The sequence below is a fragment of the Macaca thibetana genome, chromosome 19 (assembly GCF_024542745.1).
Source record: "Macaca thibetana thibetana isolate TM-01 chromosome 19, ASM2454274v1, whole genome shotgun sequence".
Classification (NCBI taxonomy): Eukaryota; Metazoa; Chordata; class Mammalia; order Primates; family Cercopithecidae; genus Macaca; species Macaca thibetana.
The window spans coordinates 22,441,465-22,462,449 of NC_065596.1; the positions used below are offsets into that span (position 1 = coordinate 22,441,465).

At 58.1% G+C, this 20,985-nt stretch overlaps 2 protein-coding genes across 2 annotated transcripts in view; one reads left to right on the top strand and one right to left on the bottom strand.

Moving 5' to 3' along the window:
* The window catches only part of ADAT3 (adenosine deaminase tRNA specific 3), an 87,911-nt gene extending 73,181 nt beyond the window's left edge, over positions 1 to 14,730 (bottom strand). Inside the window, exon 1 of the mRNA XM_050770625.1 lies at positions 14,721 to 14,730. The gene's annotated coding sequence lies outside the window, so the exon portion shown is untranslated. The remainder of the gene's footprint in view (positions 1 to 14,720) is intronic.
* Positions 2,555 to 20,985, top strand: part of REXO1 (RNA exonuclease 1 homolog) — a 32,489-nt gene continuing 14,058 nt past the window's right edge. Inside the window, exon 1 of the mRNA XM_050770052.1 lies at positions 2,555 to 2,836. Coding sequence (XP_050626009.1) covers positions 2,680 to 2,836 — 157 coding nt within the window. The 5' untranslated portion in view covers positions 2,555 to 2,679. The remainder of the gene's footprint in view (positions 2,837 to 20,985) is intronic.

Sequence of the window (20,985 nt, forward strand, 5' to 3'; positions counted from 1 at the left end):
AGTCTCGCTCTGCCGCCCAGGCTGGAGTGCAGTGGCCGGATCTCAGCTCACTGCAAGCTCCACCTCCCGGGTTCCCGCCATTCTCCTGCCTCAGCCTCCCCAGTAGCTGGGACTACAGGCGCCCGCCACCTCGCCCGGCTAGTTTTTTGTATTTTTTTTAGTAGAGACAGGGTTTCACCATGTTAGCCAGGATGGTCTCGATCTCCCGACCTTGTGATCCGCCCGTCTCGGCCTCCCAAAGTGCTGGGATTACAGGCTTGAGCCACCGCGCCCGGCCTAGCTCCCTCATCTTTTATTTATCTATTTTTTTTTATTTTTTTGAGATACAGTCTCGCTCTGTCACAGGCTGGAGTGCAGTGGTGCAATCTTGGCTCACTGCAACCTCCACCTCCCAGGTTCAAGGGATTCTCCAGCCTCAGCCTCCCAAGCAGTTGGAATTACAGGCGTGCGCCACCACGCCCAGCTAATTTTTGTATTTTTAGTAGAGACGGAGGTTTCACCATGTTGGCCAGGCTGGTCTCGAACTCCTGACCTCAAGTGATCTGCCTGCCTTGGCCTCCCAAAGTGCTGGGATTACAGGCGAGAGCCACCATGCCCGGTCCCTAATTTTCTTTAAAACCGCACAAATCCCGCCTTCCCCATAGAACCACCCAGACCAGCCCTGCCTGTCCCCAGCCCAGGCTCTTCTCCTGTTTCTGTTCCCAAAGCACTTTCCACCTCGTTTCAGGCTGTCTGACTGACTTATCCCTGTGTTCACTGTCTGCCTCCCTGCCTACACCACCACCTCCACCAGGGTGGGGTTCTCTGCTTAAGAATGTTTCCAGCATTGTGTGGCACACAGTAGGTGCTCAGTAATTATTTGCTGAATGAATGACCAAGACCAGCTGGCACGGATGGAGCAATTGCATAAATGAGACTTCATTTCCCCCACATCATCAGGAGCCATGACAAGGAGTCTGCCCTTCCACTGCCCGTGATGGCACAGCTTTGAGATTAGATAAAGTCCTCTGCAGAGTCGCTCATGACCCACCCCAACTCACATCGCCCCATCATTGCACCCTGTCATTTATTTGTAATTGTAAAATCACATGCACATAACATAAAATTTGCCATCTTAACCTTTGTATTATTATTATTAATTGAGACAGAGTCTTACTCTGTCGCCCAGGCTGGAGTGCAGTGGTGCAATATCGGTTCACTGCAACCTCCGCCTCCCAGGTTCAAGTGATTCTCCTGCCTCAGCCTCCCAAGTAGTTGGGACTACAGGTGCCCGCCACCATGCCCAGCTAATTTTGTATTTTTAGTAGAGGCAGGGTTTTGCCATCTTGGCCAGGCTGGTCTCAAACTCCTGACCTTGGGTGATCTTCCCTCCTCAGTCTCCCAAAGTGCTGGGATTACAGGCATGAGCCATCGCGCCCGGGTAATTTTCGTACTTTTAGTGGGACAGGGTTTTGCCATGTTGGCCAAGCTGGTTTTGAAATCCTGGGCTCAAGTGATCCACCCGCCTCAGCCTCCCAGAGTGTTGGGATTACAGACATGAGCCACTGTGCCCGGCCTAAGACTTTGCTTTCTATTCTTTTTGGGTGTATACCCAGGAATAGAGTTGCTCATAGGGTAACTCTGTTTAACTTCTTCCATCTCTACACAAAATACAAAAAATTAGCTAGGCATGATGGTGCACACCTGTGGTTCCAGCTACTCGGGAGGCTGAGGTGGGAGAATCACCTGAGCCTGGGAAGTCGAGGCTGCAGTGGGCTGTGATCGCACCACTGCACTCCATCCTGGGTGACAGAGCAAGACCCTGTCTCTTAAAAACAAACTTTTTGGGTTTTTTGTTTTACATAGCAGTCGCACTATTTTACAATCTCACCAAAATGCACCAGATTAAACTTCCCATTAAGATGTGGGCCTACCCCACCAGACTACAGAGTTACCCCATCCCAGCCTTGTTCCTCGTTTGTCTGTTAAAATGCACCATCTAGCCTGGTACACAGTAGGCGCTCAATATTTGTTGAACAAATAAGTGAATGTGGACCTGGTCATCAGACTGATGATAAGAGTCGAGGTTGGGGAAATTAAGGCGCTTCCTGAGAGCTAGCTGTATACCAGGGCGAGGGAAGTTGTGAACGGAGTAATTCACCCGTGGGTTTCACCTGGTCCAGGTTTAAGGCCACCTCCCCGCAGAACTTTCCTCATCCAGCAGAGGGCGCTTTAAGGTGATATGCTAACGAATGGAAATAATATGCAAATGAGTCATAGCGGGCCCCGTGGGGCTTTTTTTGGTCAGGCGCGCCGTGGACAGCCCTGGCGCCTCAGGGGCCTGGGGCTCAAGATGGCGCCGGTACAGCCGCCAAAGGCCGGGCGGCGGCGCTGGCGAGGCTCCCGGAGACCGCAGGCAGGGCAGCCCCCGCCGTCCTTATTTCCTCCCGCGGCCGTCTGTCCCGGCCCAGGGGTCCGCCACCAGCCTCGATCGCGCGGGAGCCGGCGTTTCTGAGCAGGCGCGCTGCGGGCAGCCCCTCCCGGGGTCCCTTGCGGCGGCGTCCCGAGGGCCTCCGGGGGCCTCGGAGCAAGATGGCGGCGGCGGGGTCCGTGAGGCGCGGGCGGCGGCGACCGCGGCGCCAGTGAGGGGGCCCGGGGGCCCGGGCGGCTCCGGGCCGGGGCCCCGCCGCGGGACGGACCATGCTACGCTCCACTGGCTTCTTCCGGGCCATTGACTGCCCCTATTGGTCTGGGGCGCCCGGGGGGCCCTGCCGGCGGCCCTACTGCCACTTCCGGCACCGCGGGGCCCGGGTCCCCGGCGCGCCCGGTGACGGCGGAGAGGCGCCCCCCGCAGCAGGTAACTCCCGCCCGCCTGCTCGCCTTGGGCTCGGCTCCCCTACCCGGGTCTGGAGCCCACCTCCGGTCCCGCCCGGGGTCCCCCTTCTCGGCCCAGTCCCCTCCCCACACGTTCGCGGGCGACGGTTTGCCCAGTCGGGACCGGGACCACCCACCCGGGGACCCGGTGCAAAGCACTAGATCTCTGTAAGCCTTCGTCTTCACGAGTATGAAGTGTCAACTCGGAGGACGCGTCCTACCAGGGCTGTCTAGAGGGCGGAGTGCGAGCGCATGTTGAGTACCGGGCACCGGGCCTGGCACGAGGGGGCTCGGGAGAAGGGCGCGGCCGGCACTAGGCAGGCCCTGGACTCCTCCTGCCGCTGATTCGCGCCCGCCGCTTCCCGGACCCCATGTGCTTGTGGCTGCCCTTGTTTATTTCCAAGACGTTTCCTCCGGCCGCGCCTCTGGCAGCCTCAGTCTCCAGTCGTTGAGTCAGGATGGTCCGAGGATCGTCTCCTGAGTGTGTCGAGCCCTGTGTCCAGCATGACTGGGCAGGGAGGAAGTCAAAGCTTACTTAAGTGGGCTCCGAGGAATTCCATGCTTTTGGTCGGGCCGAGGACGTTGGTGGACTCCACCTCACAGCGTCATGGTGGTTTTCATCGTCATGGCAGCGTTTCTTGGAGGAGATGTGGGATTTGGATTGGAGAAAAAGGACATCGCAAGGAAAGGCGTGGAGGGAGCGTTATCGAGTGTGATGTCATTCAGATTCCCCTGTGACCTCTGTCCCTTGATAGTGGCTCTCTGCTTCCCCCAGCCCCTGACTTCTTTAATCCTAGATTTCCTCACTGGGCGTGAGTTTCCAGCGTTGTTTTCACTTTTACCTCAATGAAACAGTCTCAGCTCAGAACCTTTTCCTTCAAAATAGGAATATCTTCGTTGGGAGTTAAGAATAGGTTTATTATCCTGTTTGGCCAGAAAAGGTAGCATTTTTTTCCGATTTCCCTGATAAGTGTGCTTAGGACACCTGCACCTGTGGGCGGTTGTTTGCAGGTGGACAGATGCAAGCAATCACTTGTCAGCTCCCCATCGCCCAGCATCTTTGCTGTGCCTGAGGCGGGGGATTCAGAGCCGCGTACGATGCTGGCTGTGCTCTTAGGGACCTGTCGACAGATGTGCCTACAGATCCCTTAGCATGGGTCGTGATGTCCTGGGAGCACGCAGCCAGCTTTGGCGGGGGCTGGGAGTTGGTGAAGAAGGCAGTGCGTGGGAGAGGCTTCTCGGAGGCTGTGACACCCGACTCACGATGCTCGTTTTCACCCTATTTTTAGAGACAGGGTCTCACTCTGTAGTCCAGGCTGGAGTGCAGTGGTGCGGTCACAGCTCTTTGAGGCCTTGACCTCCTGGGCTCAAGGGGTCCTCCTGCCTGAACCTCCTGAGTAGCTGGGATTATGGGCAGCGCGTGCCACCACACCTGGCAAACTGTTGTATTTTTTTTGTGGGGATAGGGTCTCGCTCTGTTGTCCAGGTTTGTCTCAAACTCCTGGCATCAAGCAGTCCTCCTGCTTCGGCCTCCCAAAGTGCTGGGGTTACAGGTGTGAACCACCGCACCCGGCGCGAGTCAGGCTTTTGATATCTGTGCATCCCAAATGGCCCATTTGTTTCCCAAAGGCTTATTTTATTTGAGTTTTTTGAGATGGAGTTTCGCTGTTTTTGCCCAGGCTGGAGTGCAATGGCACGATCTTGGCTCACCACAACCTCCGCCTCCCAGGTTCAAGCAATTCTCCTGCCTCAGCCTCCCGAGTAGCTGGGATTACAGGCATGTGCCACCAACCCGGCTAATTTTGTATTTTTAGTAGAGACGGGGTTTCTCCATTTTGGTCAGGCTGGTCTTGAACTCCCGACCTCAGGTGATCCACCTGCCTCGGCCTCCCAAAGTGCTGGGATTACAGGCGTGAGCCACCGCGCCCGGCCCCGAAGGCTTATTTTTGAGGGTCCCTTGGGTGATGTAGTCTTCCTGTCTGCCTCACGTTCCTATGGGAAAAATGTGGCTGCCTGCCTCTTACCATGGTGTGTCTGCATTTCCCTTCTGCTGGTAAGAATGAACTCCTTTTCCCATCTCTGGTGGGGTGGTCGGGCTTTTTGTTACTGTCTGGTAGAAGGCTGCCTCCCCCGCAGAGAGGCAGGATCCATCTTCCTTGCCGTGAGGCTCCTCTGACCCTCTGTTTCCTCCTCCGTAACATGCTCATCAGACTGACCTCTGAGAACACCAGGGGAGAATGCATGTCCTATGTCCACCCTCCACATTTACACACGCCCAGTTTTCTATGGGGTTTGAAGAGGCTGGCGTGATCTAGCCTTTGCCATGTCCTCTCAAGGGGATTTCAGGGTGGACAGGGCAGCAGCCTCCAGAGAGGAGATAGACAGGAACGCTGGCCTCCCAGGATTGAGAGTGGACAGAGGTTCAGGTGAAAAGCCCTCAGCTAGCCCTGGAACACCTGTGGCGCCATGCTCTGTGCTGGGCACGTGCTGCATGGTGACCCTGTGAGCTATTTGCTGCTGGTGGGGAAAAGGGGGCTTATCAAGGAACGTGTTTTGCCCATACCACCACCTGACCAGGGCAGGTCTGGAGCCTCCAGGGCCTCTGGGAGGAGAGAGCATCTGATGAGGGCACCAGGGCAGGCAGGGTTGGGGAGGCTTGGTGGAGCTGCGACGGGAACAGGAAGATGGCCGGTGCTCCTGGGCCCTGGGTCACAGGCTCAGTGGGTCATTGGCGACGTTGAGCAACATACCTGAAGGACTCGGGTTTCCTCCTGGGCTCTTATCCCTGGACGTGCTCAACCATTTTATTTAATTAATTTCTGAGACAGGGTCTCACTTCATTGCCCAGGCTGGAGTGCAGCAGTACGATCACAGCTCACTGCAACCTCGACTCAAGGGATCCACCTGGCTCAGCCTCCTGAGTAGCTGAGACCACAGGCATGTGACATCACACCTCACTAATGTGTAAAATTTTTGCCAAGACGGGGTCTCACTTTATTGCCCATGCTGGTCTTGAGCTCCTGGACTCAAGCAATCCTCTCTCCTCAGCCTCCCAAAGTGCTGGGATGACAGGCATAAAGCACCGTGCTGGGCTGTGCAGCCATTTGAGAGCCGGCTGGACCTGCCCAGGGTGGCTTGGAGGGATGGTTCAGCAGCCCTTACAGCGGGCACCGTGTAGCCCTGGGATGCAGGGACGTGCAGCCCCGGCCTAGAGGGGCACGTTCTATCCCGGCCTTGAGAGTTGTAAATGAGCGTTACTCTCCCCACAGTGGCCGCTGTCTGCTGCCTGGGCCTTGGCTGCAGCCTGGTGGCAGGGGAGGGCCTTGGTTGTCTCTGTGGAGTGGGCAGGGCTAGATCCCACCTTCCTCCAATCTGACCTCAGAGCCCAGGCCCCTGCCTACTGCCCCGCTCTCCCTGTGGCATCTCACGGTGTCTGTGCCCTACTGAGAGGCAGGACGACGTTTTCCAGGAGAGGGAACCCTTACGGGGAGGATTGCAGGAAAGCCGAGGGCTCTCCAGAGGTACGGTGGGCCTCAGCCCAGGGCTTCATGGCTCTGGCAGGAACGCCCTCCCAGATGATGCTTCACCCAGGAAGACAGAGGCTGAGGGCACTGCGTTGAGGGAATGCTGGTGCTGCGCCACAGGCCGACTCAGGCCCCAGCAGAACAGTCCTGGGCCTGGGGAAGGGGCCGTCCTATACTGCCAAGTGGGTGGCAGACGTGTGTGCGGGGCACACAGCTCCTGTCCTCAGGGATCCCGCAGTCGGGTTCAGGATCTGGCGGCCCAGTGCCAGTGGTTCTGGGTGGGGCCATTGACGGCGTCCCAGCTGGGGCTCCAGGCGACTCCAGAACTGCATCTGTAGAGGGCGGGGTCCTGAGGTAGAGGCGCTCAGGGAGCAGCTCCAGGTACATGGGGAGCCCTGAAGCCCACCCGCCATGCACCCAGTATCTCGTGAGCCTTCCAGCAGAGTCGGGTTGGGCAGGGATCCTCCTCCTCCTGGCTCTTCAGATGCGGCCCCCCACATGGGCTCTGGGGTGCCTACCTCTGGACTCGGCCGTTGCCACATCAGTACTGGGCGGACTCTGCCTGTGACTCCCAAACAGCAGTAGGAGTGGCTCATCCCAGTTTACAGATGAGGAAACTGAGGCCCAGCATCAGGAGGCCACTCACCTGTGTGCGTGTGGCTGGTGACTGGGGGTGCTGGGCTGGATGTGGGTGGACCGGGGCCCTGCCTGCCTCCTCAGCCGTTTATGCTGCCAGACTCTGTGGGCTGGGAACAGAAGGAGGGAACTTGAAACCTTCCAAGGATGGGCCTGAGGCAGGCCTGGCTCTCTGGTGACGGTGACAGCCTCCCCTCCCCCAGTAGGCAGCTGAGCCCCAGGAGCCTACTGATCTGGCAGGGCTTGCCAGCTCTCCTGGGAAACTCTGAGGCCCCTGAGTCAGGTGAGAAGGGAGCAGGAGGCCAAGAACGGCGCCTCGCTTTCGAGGGTGGCTTGTTTTCATCTCTGGCCTCGCAGGAGGGTCAGGAACTCCCACTGGCCGCGTCCTGCGCTGCCTCCTGGTGGCTGGGTGACAACCGAGTTTCCGTGGGGTAGTGAAGGTGCCATCCGACCACCTGTGCTGCCTTGAGAGACCTGACAGTGTGTGCTCTCCTCGGTACGACTTTTCATCCGCAGTGAGCTGCGTCCAGGAAGGAACGGACTCTGGGGGAGAACCCCCACAGCCAGCAGTATTGTCTTTTGGTTTCCCAGGCCTGGCTGGGGCGTATGAGGACTTGGGGGTGATATTACCGGCAGGTGGCAGATGGGCAGTTGGACCAGCGGGGCCACCTGCCTGGCCTGGAGTGGCAGCTATGGAGCTTGCTGGAGGGACAGTTGCCGCTAGGGACATTGGGGGCCAGATTGTCGTCTGATGGGCCATTCTTCGCATTGTAGGACGTTGAGCAGCGTCCCTGGGCTTCCCCGACCCCAGTGGTGACAACCACCAGTGGTGCTGAGGCCATTTCTTTTTCAGCGCTCGCCGGGGAGCCTGCGAGTCCAGCTGCGGCTCTGGGCCCTGGCGAGCTGGGACCCTCTTGGCTGGGGGTTGTAGCTTTGCCCTGGCCTCGAGGAGGAGACCCCAGCCCATGCTCCCACCACAGGGTGGGTGGCTCTGCTGCCCTGTGGCTCTTGATGTTCCTGTGTGGAGGGGATTAGAGGAAAGGGGCCTGGGGTTTCTGGAGCAGCCGCCTTCTTGCAGATGCTGGCAGGACTGCGCTGGCCGCTCTCCTCCAGGTGGATGGCGATGGGCAAAGCGCCGGGTTCCCAGGGCCTGTCTGTGTTCCCAGGGCCTGGGGGCCTGTCTGTGTTGCCGTGGGTGTCTGGGCACTTTACTTTGGAAGGTCTGTTTTCTGCCCTGGGGAAATGTTTGTTTTAGAAACCTCAGAAAATACGGAAGAGCCCCAGGAGAAGCCTCATGGGTGAGGTTGGATTCTGTTTTTTTTTTTTTTCCGGGGACTTTTCCCAAGGTTCTGAGGTCCTCACCTGACTTCCCGAGCGCCTGGGCAGCTTTGAAAACCTGGCTTTTGGGCCCAGAGCCTGTCTCCAGGCGTGGGCCATGTCAGTCGGGACTGGTTTTGGTATTTATGTTTTGGGATTCTTTGCTTAGGTCTTCAGTAGAGCAGTGACGGATCCCGACGGGCAATTCTGCACCCTGGGAATGTTGGGAGATGTCTGCAGATGTTTCGGTTGCCAGTTTGGGGGTGCAGGCACAGAGAGGGCGGAGCCAGGGACGCTGCTCAGCACCCTTCAGAGCCAGGGACAGCCCCGCAGACAGGGATCTAGCCTGGGGTCAGTAGTGCCGAGGACGAGGACGAGGATGCTGGTCTGCTGGCCCAGCCTGTTTTTGTGTTTCCTTTCTGTTTGGTTTTGTTTTGTTTTGTTTGCAACAGAATCTGGCTCTGTCGTCCAGGCTCTTAAGAGTGCAGTGGCTCCATCTTAGCTCCCTGTAACCTCCGCCTCCTGGATTCAAGTGATTCTCCTGCCTCAGCCTCCCAAGTAGCTGGGATTATAGGCGACTGCTACCAAGCTTGGCTCATTTTTGTATTTTTAGTAGAAATGGGGTTTCACCATGTTGGCCAGGCTGGTCTCGAACTCCTGACCTCAGGTGATCCACCTGCCTCAGCCTCCCAAAGTGCTGGGATTACAGGCGTGAGCCGCTGCGCTGGGCCTGTTTTTTTGTTTTCGAGAGGGATGGCTGAGCTGGTGGTCTGCCTCTAGGGAGAGGCAGAGGCCCTGAGAAGCACCGTCCCTGCCCCCAGAGCCTGAGACAGGAGAGGCAGAGCAGCTCGCTGGGGCTGGGGTCAGCAGGGACAAGTGTGCCAGCTGGGAGGGGTTCCGGGAACTCCTGTGGTGCCTGAGCCGCCCCCCGTGCCCCCCCCCCCCCAGAGCCCTCTGCAGCTTTACCATCTCCTCCAGGGACTGCAGACTTGAGGCGCTGGTGCTAGTGGCCGGCCTCTGTCCCTCTGGAGACCACAGCCCGGAATGAAGGCATCTTGCTTGGCTTTCTGTGGGGCAGAGCTCGCTAGGAAGGCTCCAGCCTCCACCTGCTGGGCGTTACCCCCTTGAGCCTGTTGCTTCCTGAACCTCCGTGAGCTCTTGTGCACAATGGGGTCGTGGCATCTGAGTGTGACAGGAAACGTGCAGGCTGTGTCGTAGCAGGCCTCACTTTGACGAGGAAACGCTGTCCTCCTCCACCCTCAGAATCCCTTCTGCAGAGCAGCCCCTGGAGGGGAGCAGGCAGGTTTGGGGGGAGCGCTGGGTGCGAGGGCCGTGGCTTGTTCCTCACGCCGTCCACGCAGTGGGTACGCTGTTGGTGTGATCTTTGGCAGAACAAAAAGCAAAAACCTGAAAAGGAAATAAACTGGGTAGAAGGAGACACCTGGGTCCCAGGGAGCCAGGAGCCTGTCAGGGCAATCCTGGGGGTCCCTGAGCTTCATGGGGACCTCTCACGTCACCTTTCCTCCTCCTCTGCTAATAGCCGAGTCCTCGGGGACCCTTGGAGGAGCCCCATGTGCACTGGCTGTTTCGGGGCTGTCCCTTCCTTAGGCTCTGAGAAGTTTTTGGGAACGGCTGCAAGGACAGAGCGCCTCCCGTCCCATGACAGGCTGCATGCCTGGAGGCCGGGGTTCCGGGACCTGCCTTGCTTCCGGCCTCAGGAAAGGAGTGGTTGTGGGAGGACTCGGGAGGAGCTGTGGGCTGAGCCTGGACACACACTCCACAGAACTTCAGTGTTCTCTGTAAAGCCAGGAGCTGGTCCTGTTGCCCTCCAAGGCCCTTTCTGGGTCCATCTGGACTCAATGTCTGTGGGTCTAGGCTGAGGGGACTCGGGAAACAGAAGCGGAGGGGGTGACGTGGGGTGGGCCCGGGTCCAGGAGAGAGGGCAGCTGTCACTGGGAGTTGCAGGGAGTGGAGTGGGTGACGTGGGGTGGGCCCGGGTGTCACTCGGAGTTGTAGGGGAGTGGGGCAAGTGTTTCCAAGCACACAATTACTGGGCTGGGCTTTGGAGGATGAGTAGGAGTTTGCCTGTGGCTGGAAGTGGGATTAGGGCTGTGGGCTCTGGGGATGGAGACAGCCCGCTGAAAGCCTGGAATGTTCTCATGCTCTGGGCTTGGGGCTGCTTGGGAGCTCGTGGCCGACGGGGGCTCACTGTTGACGTGCTGTCTCATGTGTCTCCAGCCTGGGAGTGCTGCCGTCGTTGGGCAGTGTGCGACTCCTGGCTTTCTGCAGTCTCTTCCTGTTCCCACAGAGACTCACGTCTGGAGAGTCGATGTGCCGCGGGCATGGAGGGGCCTGCGCCTCTGGGTCAGTGTTTCCTTCCCCTTCCCACTTTCCTTCCTTCCTCATGTCTTTGCAGACATGTGCCCTGGGCCAACTCCATCAAGCCTGGGGTGCCCAGAGGAGCCTGGCGGGGGCAGGACCAGGAAGGTGGCGGAGAGTGTGTGCCTGGGGGTGTGGGTCCGGCGTGCACTCCAAGCGTATCCCCGCCCTGTGGCTTCCCAGCCTGTCCGTTTGTCCTGGCGATAGGTCCATCTGCACCCTGTTAACGGTCACAGGTCACAGTCCGTTTTTCTGAGACCCCTCCCTCCTCCTCTCATGGTGGCTCAGAGGCCCTCAGAGACCAAAAGGGAGCCAGCACTGCCTCAGGAGCAGGCCCCAGGGAGGCAGGGTCTGAAAGCCATGGAAGTGGGCCTGGGCAGGCCCGAGGTGGCCACAGCCCTGTGTGCCCTGGCCGAGGAGGCGGAGTGAGGTGAGGGCTCCACCATGCCTTCCACCTCTGTATCCCAGGCACCATGCCCGGCACTGCTGCTTCTGCAGGGAGGACCTTGGAGGGCTGCCTGGAGGAAATGGACTTTGGGGGAGTGGACGAGACAGGGAAGGAGGGCCCTACCCTTTGCGCTCTGCAGGCTGTGTGCCCTCTCTGAGGTCCTGGGCAGGTATTAAGAGAATATGTGCTGGAGGAATGAATGATGGGGCCGGGGTTGGCCCACCTTGTCAGCCAGCGCCCCCGCCGCCGCCCCCCAGCACCTGCACACAGGTCACCAAGTGACAAAAACAGCTCGTGCTTGCAGTCACCCTGGTGTGCGGGGTCCTCCTTAGGCGCCACGGCACCCATCCTCGGAACATGTGAACCTCTGGCTGAGGGGCAGTGCCCCGCAGAGGTGCCCACTTCTGCTTCTCTGTGAGCTTCTGGAAGAGGCTGCAGGGCTCCTGGATGCTTTTAGTCCCCTGTGCCCGATGGGGAGCACAGGAACCCTGGAAACACCCACTGGGAAATGTGCTTTGGGGACAAAAAAGACCTTGGGATGAGGAGGAGCTGAGAGCTGGACTGGTTTTTTTTTTTTTTTTGAGACAGAGTCTCGCTCTGTCGCCCTGGCTGAAGTGCAGTGGTATGATCTCGGCTCACTGCAACCTCCACCGCCCGGGTTCAAGTGATACTCCTGCCTCAGCCTCCCGAATACCTGGGATTACAGGAGCACGCCGCCACGCCCGACTGATTTTTTGTATTTTGGTCGAGACAGAGTTTCACTGTGTTGCCCAGGCTGGTCTCAAACTCCTGAGCTCGGGCAATCCGCCTGCCTCGGCCTCCCAAAGTGCTGGGGTTGCAGGCGTGAGCCACCGTGCCTGGCTGAGAGCTGGACTCTTAACTTGCTCCGTGTGGACCATGGAAGTGGCTCACAGCCAAGGTGGGCTCTTGGCAGGGGTGGAGAGGCACAGGGGAGAAGGCCCCGCTGGCCCCGCCCCATCATGTGGTGGCAGTCAGGCCCCTCTCCTCCGGTTCTTGTCCTTTGCCATTTGTACCCTTCTGTTTCAGTTTATTTTTATTTTTACTTTTTTTTGAAAAGGAGTCTCGCCCTGTCACCCAGGCTGGAGTGCAATGTCACGATCTTGGCTCACTGCAACCTCCACCTCCCGGGTTCAAACGATTCTCCTGCCTCAGCCTCCCGAATAGCTGAGATTACAGGCATGCGCCACCACGCCCGGCTAATTTTGTATTTTGTTTTAGTAGAGACAGGGTTTCTGCATGTTGCTCAGGCTGGTCTCGAACTCCCAACCTCAGGTGATCCTCCCGCCTTGACCTCCCAAAGTGCTGGGATTACAGGCGTGAGCCACTGTCCCCGGCCGGTTTTTTTGTTGTTGTTGTTTTGTTTTGTTGAGATGGAGTTTCGCTCTTGTTGCCCAGGCTGGAGTGCAGTGGCACCATCTCAGCTCACTGAAGACTCTGCCTTCCGGGTTCAAGTGATTCTCCTGCCTCAGCCTCCCAAGTAGCTGGGATTACAGGCACCCCTACACCCGACTAATTTTTTGTAGTTTTAGTAGGGATGGGGTTTCCCCATGTTGGCCAAGCTCGTCTCAAACTCCTCACCTCAAATGATCCACCTGCCTAGGCCTCGGGCTCCACCTCCCAAAGTGCTGAGATTACAGGCGTGAGCTACTGCGCCCAGCCTGTTTCTTTTTTTTTTTTTTTTTTTTTTTTTTTGAGACGGAGTCTCGCTGTGTCTCCCAGGCTGGAGTTCAGTGGCGCGATCTCGGCTCACTGCAAGCTCCGCCTCTCGGGTTCACGCCATTCTCCCGCCTCTGAGTAGCTGGGACTACAGGGGCCCGCCACCTCGCCCGGCTAGTTTTTTTTTTTGTATTTTTAGTAGAGACGGGGTTTCACCATGTTAGCCAGGATGGTCTCGATCTCCTGACCTCATGATCCGCCTGCCTCGGCCTCCCAAAGTGCTGGGATTACAGGCGTGAGCCACCGCGCCCAGCCCAGCCTGTTTCTACATTGTTTTGAAAGGCAGCTGACCTCTGTCCTGGTTACCGACCCTGTCCCCCGACCTTGAGCTGTACGCCTTGGGACAGCAGCGCGTCCAGTCATGGCACGTGGGGACGGCCACCCCATGAGGTGAATAAATGCCCAGGATGCCTCAGAGAGCGGAGCTGGTGGTCCCTGGTCAGGCCGGGACCTTTTTCTTTTTCTCCCCTGTACCCTGCTGTGTGACTCCACCTGCTGGGCAGCCCCGGCACTGCACTGTCGAGGTGGGGGGTGCCATGCCTTGGAGCAGAGGGGTGGCTCAGATCTCAGCCCTGCGGGTGGAGGAGGACCCTGTGGGCCGTGGGGTGGACCCCAGGCGCTGCCGCTGCAGGCACAGCCCAGCCTCCACCGCAAGCTCTGCTGTCTGGGCGGAGTCTGGTGTGGGGGTGGGGCAGAGCTGGGCCACCTTGGGTTTCAGGGAGGGTCTTGGAAGCCGCTGGGTGGTGGAGGTCCAGGCCCCCAGCATTGGCTGGACCCCTCCTCGAAGCCGTCTCCAGGTGACCCTGTTCCTGCCCCTTGTGGTCCAGGAGCTGTGGGCCGCCTCTGGGTGCGGAGTGCTGGTCCCTTTGCCTCTGAGCAGCGGGTTCCTATCTGTCCAGTGGGCTGTGCTTAGAGGGCCCCGGGCACCTGCATGTCCAGGAATGGGGCTGGAGGATGTCCCGCCATGAGGGTGGGAGGAGAGGCCCCAGGAGCAGAGACCCCCAGAGTGGACGTATGGCCGTTTGTGGGGACCTTATGGTTACTGTGCCGTACACAGGAGGTGGGCTTCAGGGGTACTGTCCTCTAGACCCCTCTTCCCAGAGAGGTCTATCATGGGGAGGGCGCTCTCGTGGATACAACCAACCCCTGCCTTGCGCTTCGCGAGGGTCAGCCCCGTGCGTCCTCTGCCGCTGTGGCTGTTTTGGGAATGCTCTCTCCTGTTTCCATCTTCAAAGCCTCAGGCCGCCCAGATGGCTCCCCTGGGGGCTAGGTTGGGAGGAGTCTTGCTTATCTGTCGTGCCAGTGTCCAGCTAAGCCCCAGGCCGGAGGGACTGTCTGTTTCCTCCTGGGATTCCTGCCTGGCCTGTTCGGGGCCAGTGTGCGGGGCCCACTGCCTGGGCTGGAGGGGCCAGTCCTGCTGATGCCTCATTGCAGTGAGAGGCCTCCAGGGCCCACCAAGCGGTCTCCTGGAACAGGGACTGGGCCTTCTGGGTGCTTTTTTTTTTTTTTTTTTTTTTGAGACGGAGTCTCGCTCTGTTGCCCAGGCTGGACTGCAGTGGTGCGATCTCGGCTCATTGCAACCTCCACCTCCCAGGTTCAAGCAATTCTCCTGCCTCAGCTTCCCAAGTATCTGAGATTACAGGCGCCTGCCACCAGGCCTGGCTAATTTTTTTGTTTGGTATGTTTTAGTAGAGACAGGGTTTCACCGCGTTGGCCAGGCTGGTTTCAAACTCCTGACCTCAGTGATCTGCCCGCCTCTGCCTCCCAAAGTGCTAGGATTACAGGTGTGAGCCACCGCACCTGGCCGAGTCGTCCTTTAGATGTGACCCCCGGGTGGACTCCCAGGGCACCCAGCGGCAAGTAGATGCCACCCTAGGGCCTTTCCAGTCCTGACAGGTACCCAGACCCAGCTCCCTCGGGCAGAGTGGGACGGGGTGGCCCAGGGAGGCAGTGGTGCGTACCAGCTTCAGGTCACCTTTCAGGGGCTCAGCACCCCGTGCCCCCTATTCTGAGCTGCAGGCAGCCATGGCCAACCCCCAGGCAGCTTCCTGTGTGAAACTCCCAGACCTGGCTGGAGTGCCCAGGCCAGGACTCTGCCTTCCAGCACCAGCGGGTCACAGGCTGCAGGGCGGGGGAGCCCGTAACCAGAGGGAGGAAGGAGGGGAGGCCTTGGTGCAGATCCTGACCTCGGTCTTCTTGGACCCGCTTTCTTTTTGGTGCAGCCTTTGTGGAGGCGGTAGCAGCCTCCACCCCGGAGTGGAAATGCTGAACGCCCTCTGGAGAGTGTGCCGCTCCGGCCTCCAGGTGCCCCTGCCCTTTCCCACCTGTTGGCTGAAGGCTGAGGCAGGTTTCATAGCCCTTGTAAGACAAGCCGTGCTTTGGGAGGCCCAGGCGAGAGGATTGCTTGAGCTTAGAAGTTTGAGACCAGCCTGGGCAGTTACAGTGAGACCCCCGTCTCTACCAAAAAAAGAAAAGAATTCGCTGGGTGTGGTGGAGCGCGCAGGTGGTCCCAGCTACTTGCGAGGCTGAGACGGGAGGATCGCTTGAGCCAGGGAGACACAGCTTCAGTGAGCTACGATGGCTCCACTGCACTCCAGCGTGGGCAATGCCTGTCTCCACAGAACAACAAAACAAGTACTCACACGGGCTTCTAGTTAGAAAGACAAGGCCACCTTCCCCAGATTGGACCCTTATCACCTGTGCCCTGGTGCTGCCCTCTGCTTGGGGGCCTGGCTCCACTCCTGGGAGGCAGGTGCTGTTCCTCCCAAGACCTTCCAGAAGCACCTTTTGGGTGGGGAAATGGTCTCTCCTTTCAGAGTTCACAATGTCCGGAGGTCTGAATTTCCTTCCTTTGGGAAGGGCCTGAGGGTGTCTGCCGGCTGGTGTGTGTATTGCCAATGACTCTTGGCTCCCCTGGCCTGGGTTGATCTCGCAGGCTGTGTCTTAGAGCCCTGGGGTCCAGGGAAAGGAGGTGGAAGCCCCTGAGTAGAGTCCCTTATCCTTAGCCCCTCAGATGCCTCAGTCCCCTCCACCCCCGCCTGCCCTCCTGGGGCCCAGTCTCGCTGCTGCCCACCCTTGCCTGGGGAGGAGAGCCTTCCCGTTAGGCGGGCTCTTCCTCCTCTCTGCATCCCCGTTATGACCTGGCCTTGCCCCTCCTCAGTAGTTGTGCTCTGTCACCTCCCCCGCCATGAATCTCTGCAGCTCACTCCACAGTGGCCTTGGCCTGGACTCTCCACGTCACTGGGCAGCCAGGACTTCCGGGGCTGGGGGAGGGCTGGCACTAGTTGCCCTGTTCACCAGGTGGATGGCAGGGGTGGCGTGCTCTACAGCCAGCTGAGTCAGGGAGGAGCCGGAGCCTCCCTCAGTGAAGCGGGCTGGGAGGGCAGGGCGCCCTTGAGCGTGCTGCTGGCCTCCACTGCCCTCCCCCTCGGTGGGGGCTGACACCCAGCCCCAGCTGGCCGTTGCCCTGCCGGGAGCATCCTCCTGGCCTGGGAGCTGGCCCTTCCCGCGCAGAGGAACCGGCAGCCACTGTTGCTGATCCCAGTCGGGTGCCCTTGCTGACTCCCAGGGTCCTTGGCTGTGAGATGGTGCCAGAGTGGGCCCCTCTGCGCCTGCTGGGCGCATGGGGTGACGTTTCCTGGAAATGCCTCGGCTGTGGCCTGGCACAGGCGAAGAAGAGCCTGGCTGCCCCATCTGTGGCTTCTGTGTGATGTTCCCGTGCCTGCCCGCACCTCGCGGCTCTGCGCACAGTTGCGCAGAGTTCTGGGTGGTCCAAAACGCGCACACGGATCCGTCCTCCTGTCTAAATGCTCCTTAATTTTATTTGTTTTAGAAACAGGATCTTGCTCTGTTGCCCAGGCTGGAAGGCGGTGGTGTGATCACAGCTCACTGAAGCTTTGACCTCCTAGGCTCAAGATCCTCCCACCTTAGCCTCCCAAGTAGCTGGGACCACAGGCACGCAGTCACCACGCTCAGCTAATTTTTTGAATTTTTTGTAGAGACAGGGTCTCGCCGTGTTGCCTAGGCTGGTCTTGAATTCAAGCAATCTGCTCATCTTGGCCTTCCAAAATGCTGGGATTATAGGCGTGAGCCACCAAGCCTGGCCCTAAATGTAATTTTTTTTTTTTTTTTAAACAGAGTCTTGCTCTGTCGCCAGGCTAGAGTGCAGTGGTGTGGTCTCTGCCTCCTGGGTTCAAGCGATTCTCCTGCCTCAGCCTCCTGAGTAGCTGGGATTACAGGTGCGTGCCCCCATGCCTGGCTAATTTTGTATTTTTAGTAGAGACAGGGTTTCACCATGTTGGCCAGGATGGTCTTGAACTCCTGACCTGGTGATCCACCCGCCTCGGTCTCCCAAAGTGCTGGGATTACAGGCGTGAGCCACTGCGCCTGGCCCCTAAATGTAATCTTTAAAATGGGCACAATGTTGATATGATTTCAAGGGAAAGGCGGCAGCTGCCTGCGGTGAGCCCTCCCACCTCCTCCATAGCCTGAGTCCCGGCCTCCCACTGTCCCTGCAGGGCTCCTGGGAAGAGGACGGGCCTTCCGCCTTCGCAGGTACAGCCAGTGGGCAGCGTGTTCTCCACTGCACTCTCATCACCAAATGAGGCTGCGTTCGTTCCCCATGGGCCTTCAAGCAGCACGGTGTCTCTCAGCGCTGGGCTCGGAGTCCAAATCAGAGGGCTCAAGTCAAGCTGTGGGCAGGGCTGGGCCTCCTGGAGGCTGCAGGGGAGAGTCAGTGCCCGCCTTTCCCAGCATCTGGAGGCGCCGGCATCCCTCGACTCAGGGCCCCTTCCTCCCCTTCACGGCCACAGTACAACCTCTTCTGGTCTCTCTGACTTTCACCTTCCTGCCTCCCCCTTTAAAGGACCCTGCGAGGACATTGGGTCCCCGGATAACACAAGATGTTCACCCACCTCAGGGTCCTTCGTTCGTAGCACCTTCAGTCTCTGGCTGAGTGAGGTGGGCCAGGCCACAGGTCCCAGGGATTAGGAGGGGGACTTGCCTGGGAAGGCTTTTGTTCTCCTGGTGGGTGTGTCTCGGGGGAGCAGCTTGGGAAACCAGCCATTTTTTTTTTTTCTTTTTCTTTTCTTTTTTTTTTGAGACGGAGTTTCGCTCTTACTGCTCAGGATGGAGTACAGTGGCTCAATCTCGCCTCCCGGGTTCAAGCGATTCTCCTGCCTCAGCCTCCCGAGTAGCTAGGATTATAGGCGTGGGTCACCGTGTCCGGCTAATTTTGTGGTTTTAGCAGAGATGGGATTTCTCCATGTTGGCCAGGCTGGTCTTGAACTCCCGACCTCAGGTGACCCACCCGCCTCGGCTGGATGCAGGTGGATGCGGGATCCATCCCGCAGTGCTGGGATTACAGGTGTGAGCCACCGCGGGGCGGAAGCCAGCCGTTTCTTTCCTATGCCTGCTGGGGTCCGAGGCGGGGTGGGGGGGCCCTAGGGGAAGCCTCCAGTTCTGTTGCTGTTCTCTGCACCGTCCACAGTGGGACATCCTGTGCCTGCCTCCCCTTGCCTGTGTCCAGCCATTTCTCTGCACAGAGGTCTTAGCACCCGGTAGGGGTCGACCTCCAGGTAGGCCGAAGGGCACGCAGGTTTTGTGAGTGGAAGAAACACATCTGAGGCCTGACCTTCAGACAAGCTGCACTTTCAGTCAGAATCAAGTCAGAGCCAAGCGGCATCTTGGCGCGGGCAGGTTCCCGTGGGGCCGTTGCCTTTTGCTACATGGTGTCACGGCTTGCTCCTTATCAGTCTGTCGGGGACGGGTGTCAGCATTCACATCCCTCTTGGCAGTCGGCATTGGGTGCAGCATAAATTAAGGCCAAATTGCATTTCCTGCACCCGGTGGGACTGCAGGCTTAGTGTGGGCCTGGCTGCGACTTTGCTGGAATCTTTGATCTCGCTGGGTTTGTGGAGTTGCTTTTCAAAGGCGAGAGTGTGCAACATTCCTTGCCCCTCTTCTTCCCTGTAGCAGTGTGACTTGGAGGTCCCCGCTGGGCGCACGCCTGCCCCTTAACCCCAGGTGACCTGCGTTCAGGCTTCTAGGTCATCTTCTGTGTTATTTATTGTTGTGTTTTTGCCGTGAAGGCTGCGCCAGATGCATCTGTACCTCTGCCCTGTGCGGTCTGTCTATGGCACGGGTTCTGAGGATTCTGAGTCTCAAGGTGGTGGTGTTGAAGCTGCATGGGATGGTTGCAAAACTGCTCTGCGAGATCTCGGCCTGTCCATGGCCCCCTCAGCAACAGGCAAGGGAGATTTCACCCCATCGAGAGCCGCTTTTGCCATCTAAGGGGATGTACCATCTACAGGTTCCAGGAATTAGGACGCAGGCGTCTTTGGCACCGTTTCCTGCCAACTCCAGAGGATCAGACCTATTGACCTTTAGAGACCTTTAGAGATGTTACGGAATTATATTCAGTGGAACTTTATTTTTTTTTTTTAAGAGTTGGGGTCTTGCTCTGTTGCCCAGGCCAGAGTGCAGAAGCACAGTCCTGGCTCACTGCAGCCTCAAGCCTCTGGGCTCAAGTGATTCTCCCACTTCAGCCTCCCACGTAGCTAGGACCACAGATGTGCATCACCACGCTCAGCTTATTTTTAAGTATTTTTTAAAGAGATGGGATCTGTGTCATCCAGGCTGGTCTTAAGCTCCTGAGCTCAAGCAGTGTCCTCCCGCCTCGGCCTCCCAAAGCGCTGCGGTGATCGGCGTGGGCTGCTGCGCCTGGCCATGCTCAGTAGAACTTCTAATGTTTCTGAAGTAAATATTTGAACTTGGTTTTTATTCCTTTGCTGGAATATTGGGCTCCATTGCTCTTGTTTTCTTTAGACTCCTTCAGCCTGGCCCCATGTGAGGCTCCTCTGGTTCTGACTTCTGTGCTGACGTAGGTGGCATTGAGGTTGGGAGGGTCTGCTAGAATGTGCCCTGGAGCCACGTAAATAACATGCAAGTCACATGTTCCCAGCTGCCCCCCAGGAAGACAGTTCAGCCATGTGCTTTAATGCGTGCACAGCAGCTCGTGCCTATAGTCACAGCTATCTTGGAGGCTGAGGTTGGAGGATTGCTTGAGTCTAGGAGTTCAAAGCCAGCCTGGCCGGCATGGTGAGATCCCACCTCTACAAATTTTTTTTTTTTTTTTTTTTTTTTTGAGACAGAGTTTTGCTCTTGTTGCCCAGGCTGGAGTGCAATGGCATGATCTCGCCTCACTGCAACCTCCGCCTCCCGAGTTCAAGCGATTCTTCTGCCTCAGCTTCCTGAGTAGCTGGGATTACAGGCGTGAGCCACCACACCCGGCTAATTTTGTATTTTTAGTAGAGACAGGGTTTCTGCATGTTGCTCAGGCTGGTCTCGAACTCCTGACCTCAGGTGATCCACCTGCCTTGGCCTCCCAAAATGTTGGGTGAGATTACAGCCATGAGCCACCACTCCCAGCTACAAAAAATTTTAAAATTAAAAAATTTATTTGGCCGGGCGCAGTGGCTCGAGCCTGTAATCCCAGCACTTTGGGAGGCCGAGACGGGCGACATGAGGTCAGGAGATCGAGACCCTCCTGGCTAACATGGTGAAACCCCATCTCTACTAAAAAATACAAAAGACTAGCCGGGCGAGGTGGCGGGCACCTGTAGTCCCAGCTACTCGGGAGGCTGAGGCAGGAGAGTTGGCATAAACTTGGGAAGTGGAGCTTGCAGTGAGCTGAGATCCAGCCACTGCACTCCAGCCTGGGCGACAGAGCGAGACTCCGTATCAAAAAAAGAAAGAAAAAAAAAAAGAAAATTTATTTAAAGTAGGCCAGGTGCAGTGGATCACTTGAGGTCAGGAGATCGAGACCATCCTGGCCAACGTGGTGAAACCCCATTTCTACTAAAAATATAAAAATTAGCTGGGTGTGGTGGCACACGCCTATAATCCCAGCTACTTGGGAGTCTGGTGGCCAGCGCCTGTAATCCCAGCTACTCGGGAGGCTGGTGGCAGGCGCCTGTGGTCCCAGCTACTCGAGAGGCCGGTGACGGGCGCCTGTAATCCCAGCTGCTCGGGAGGCTGAGGCGGGAGAGTTGCTTAAACCCGGGAGATAGAGGTTGGAGGGAGCTGAGATCA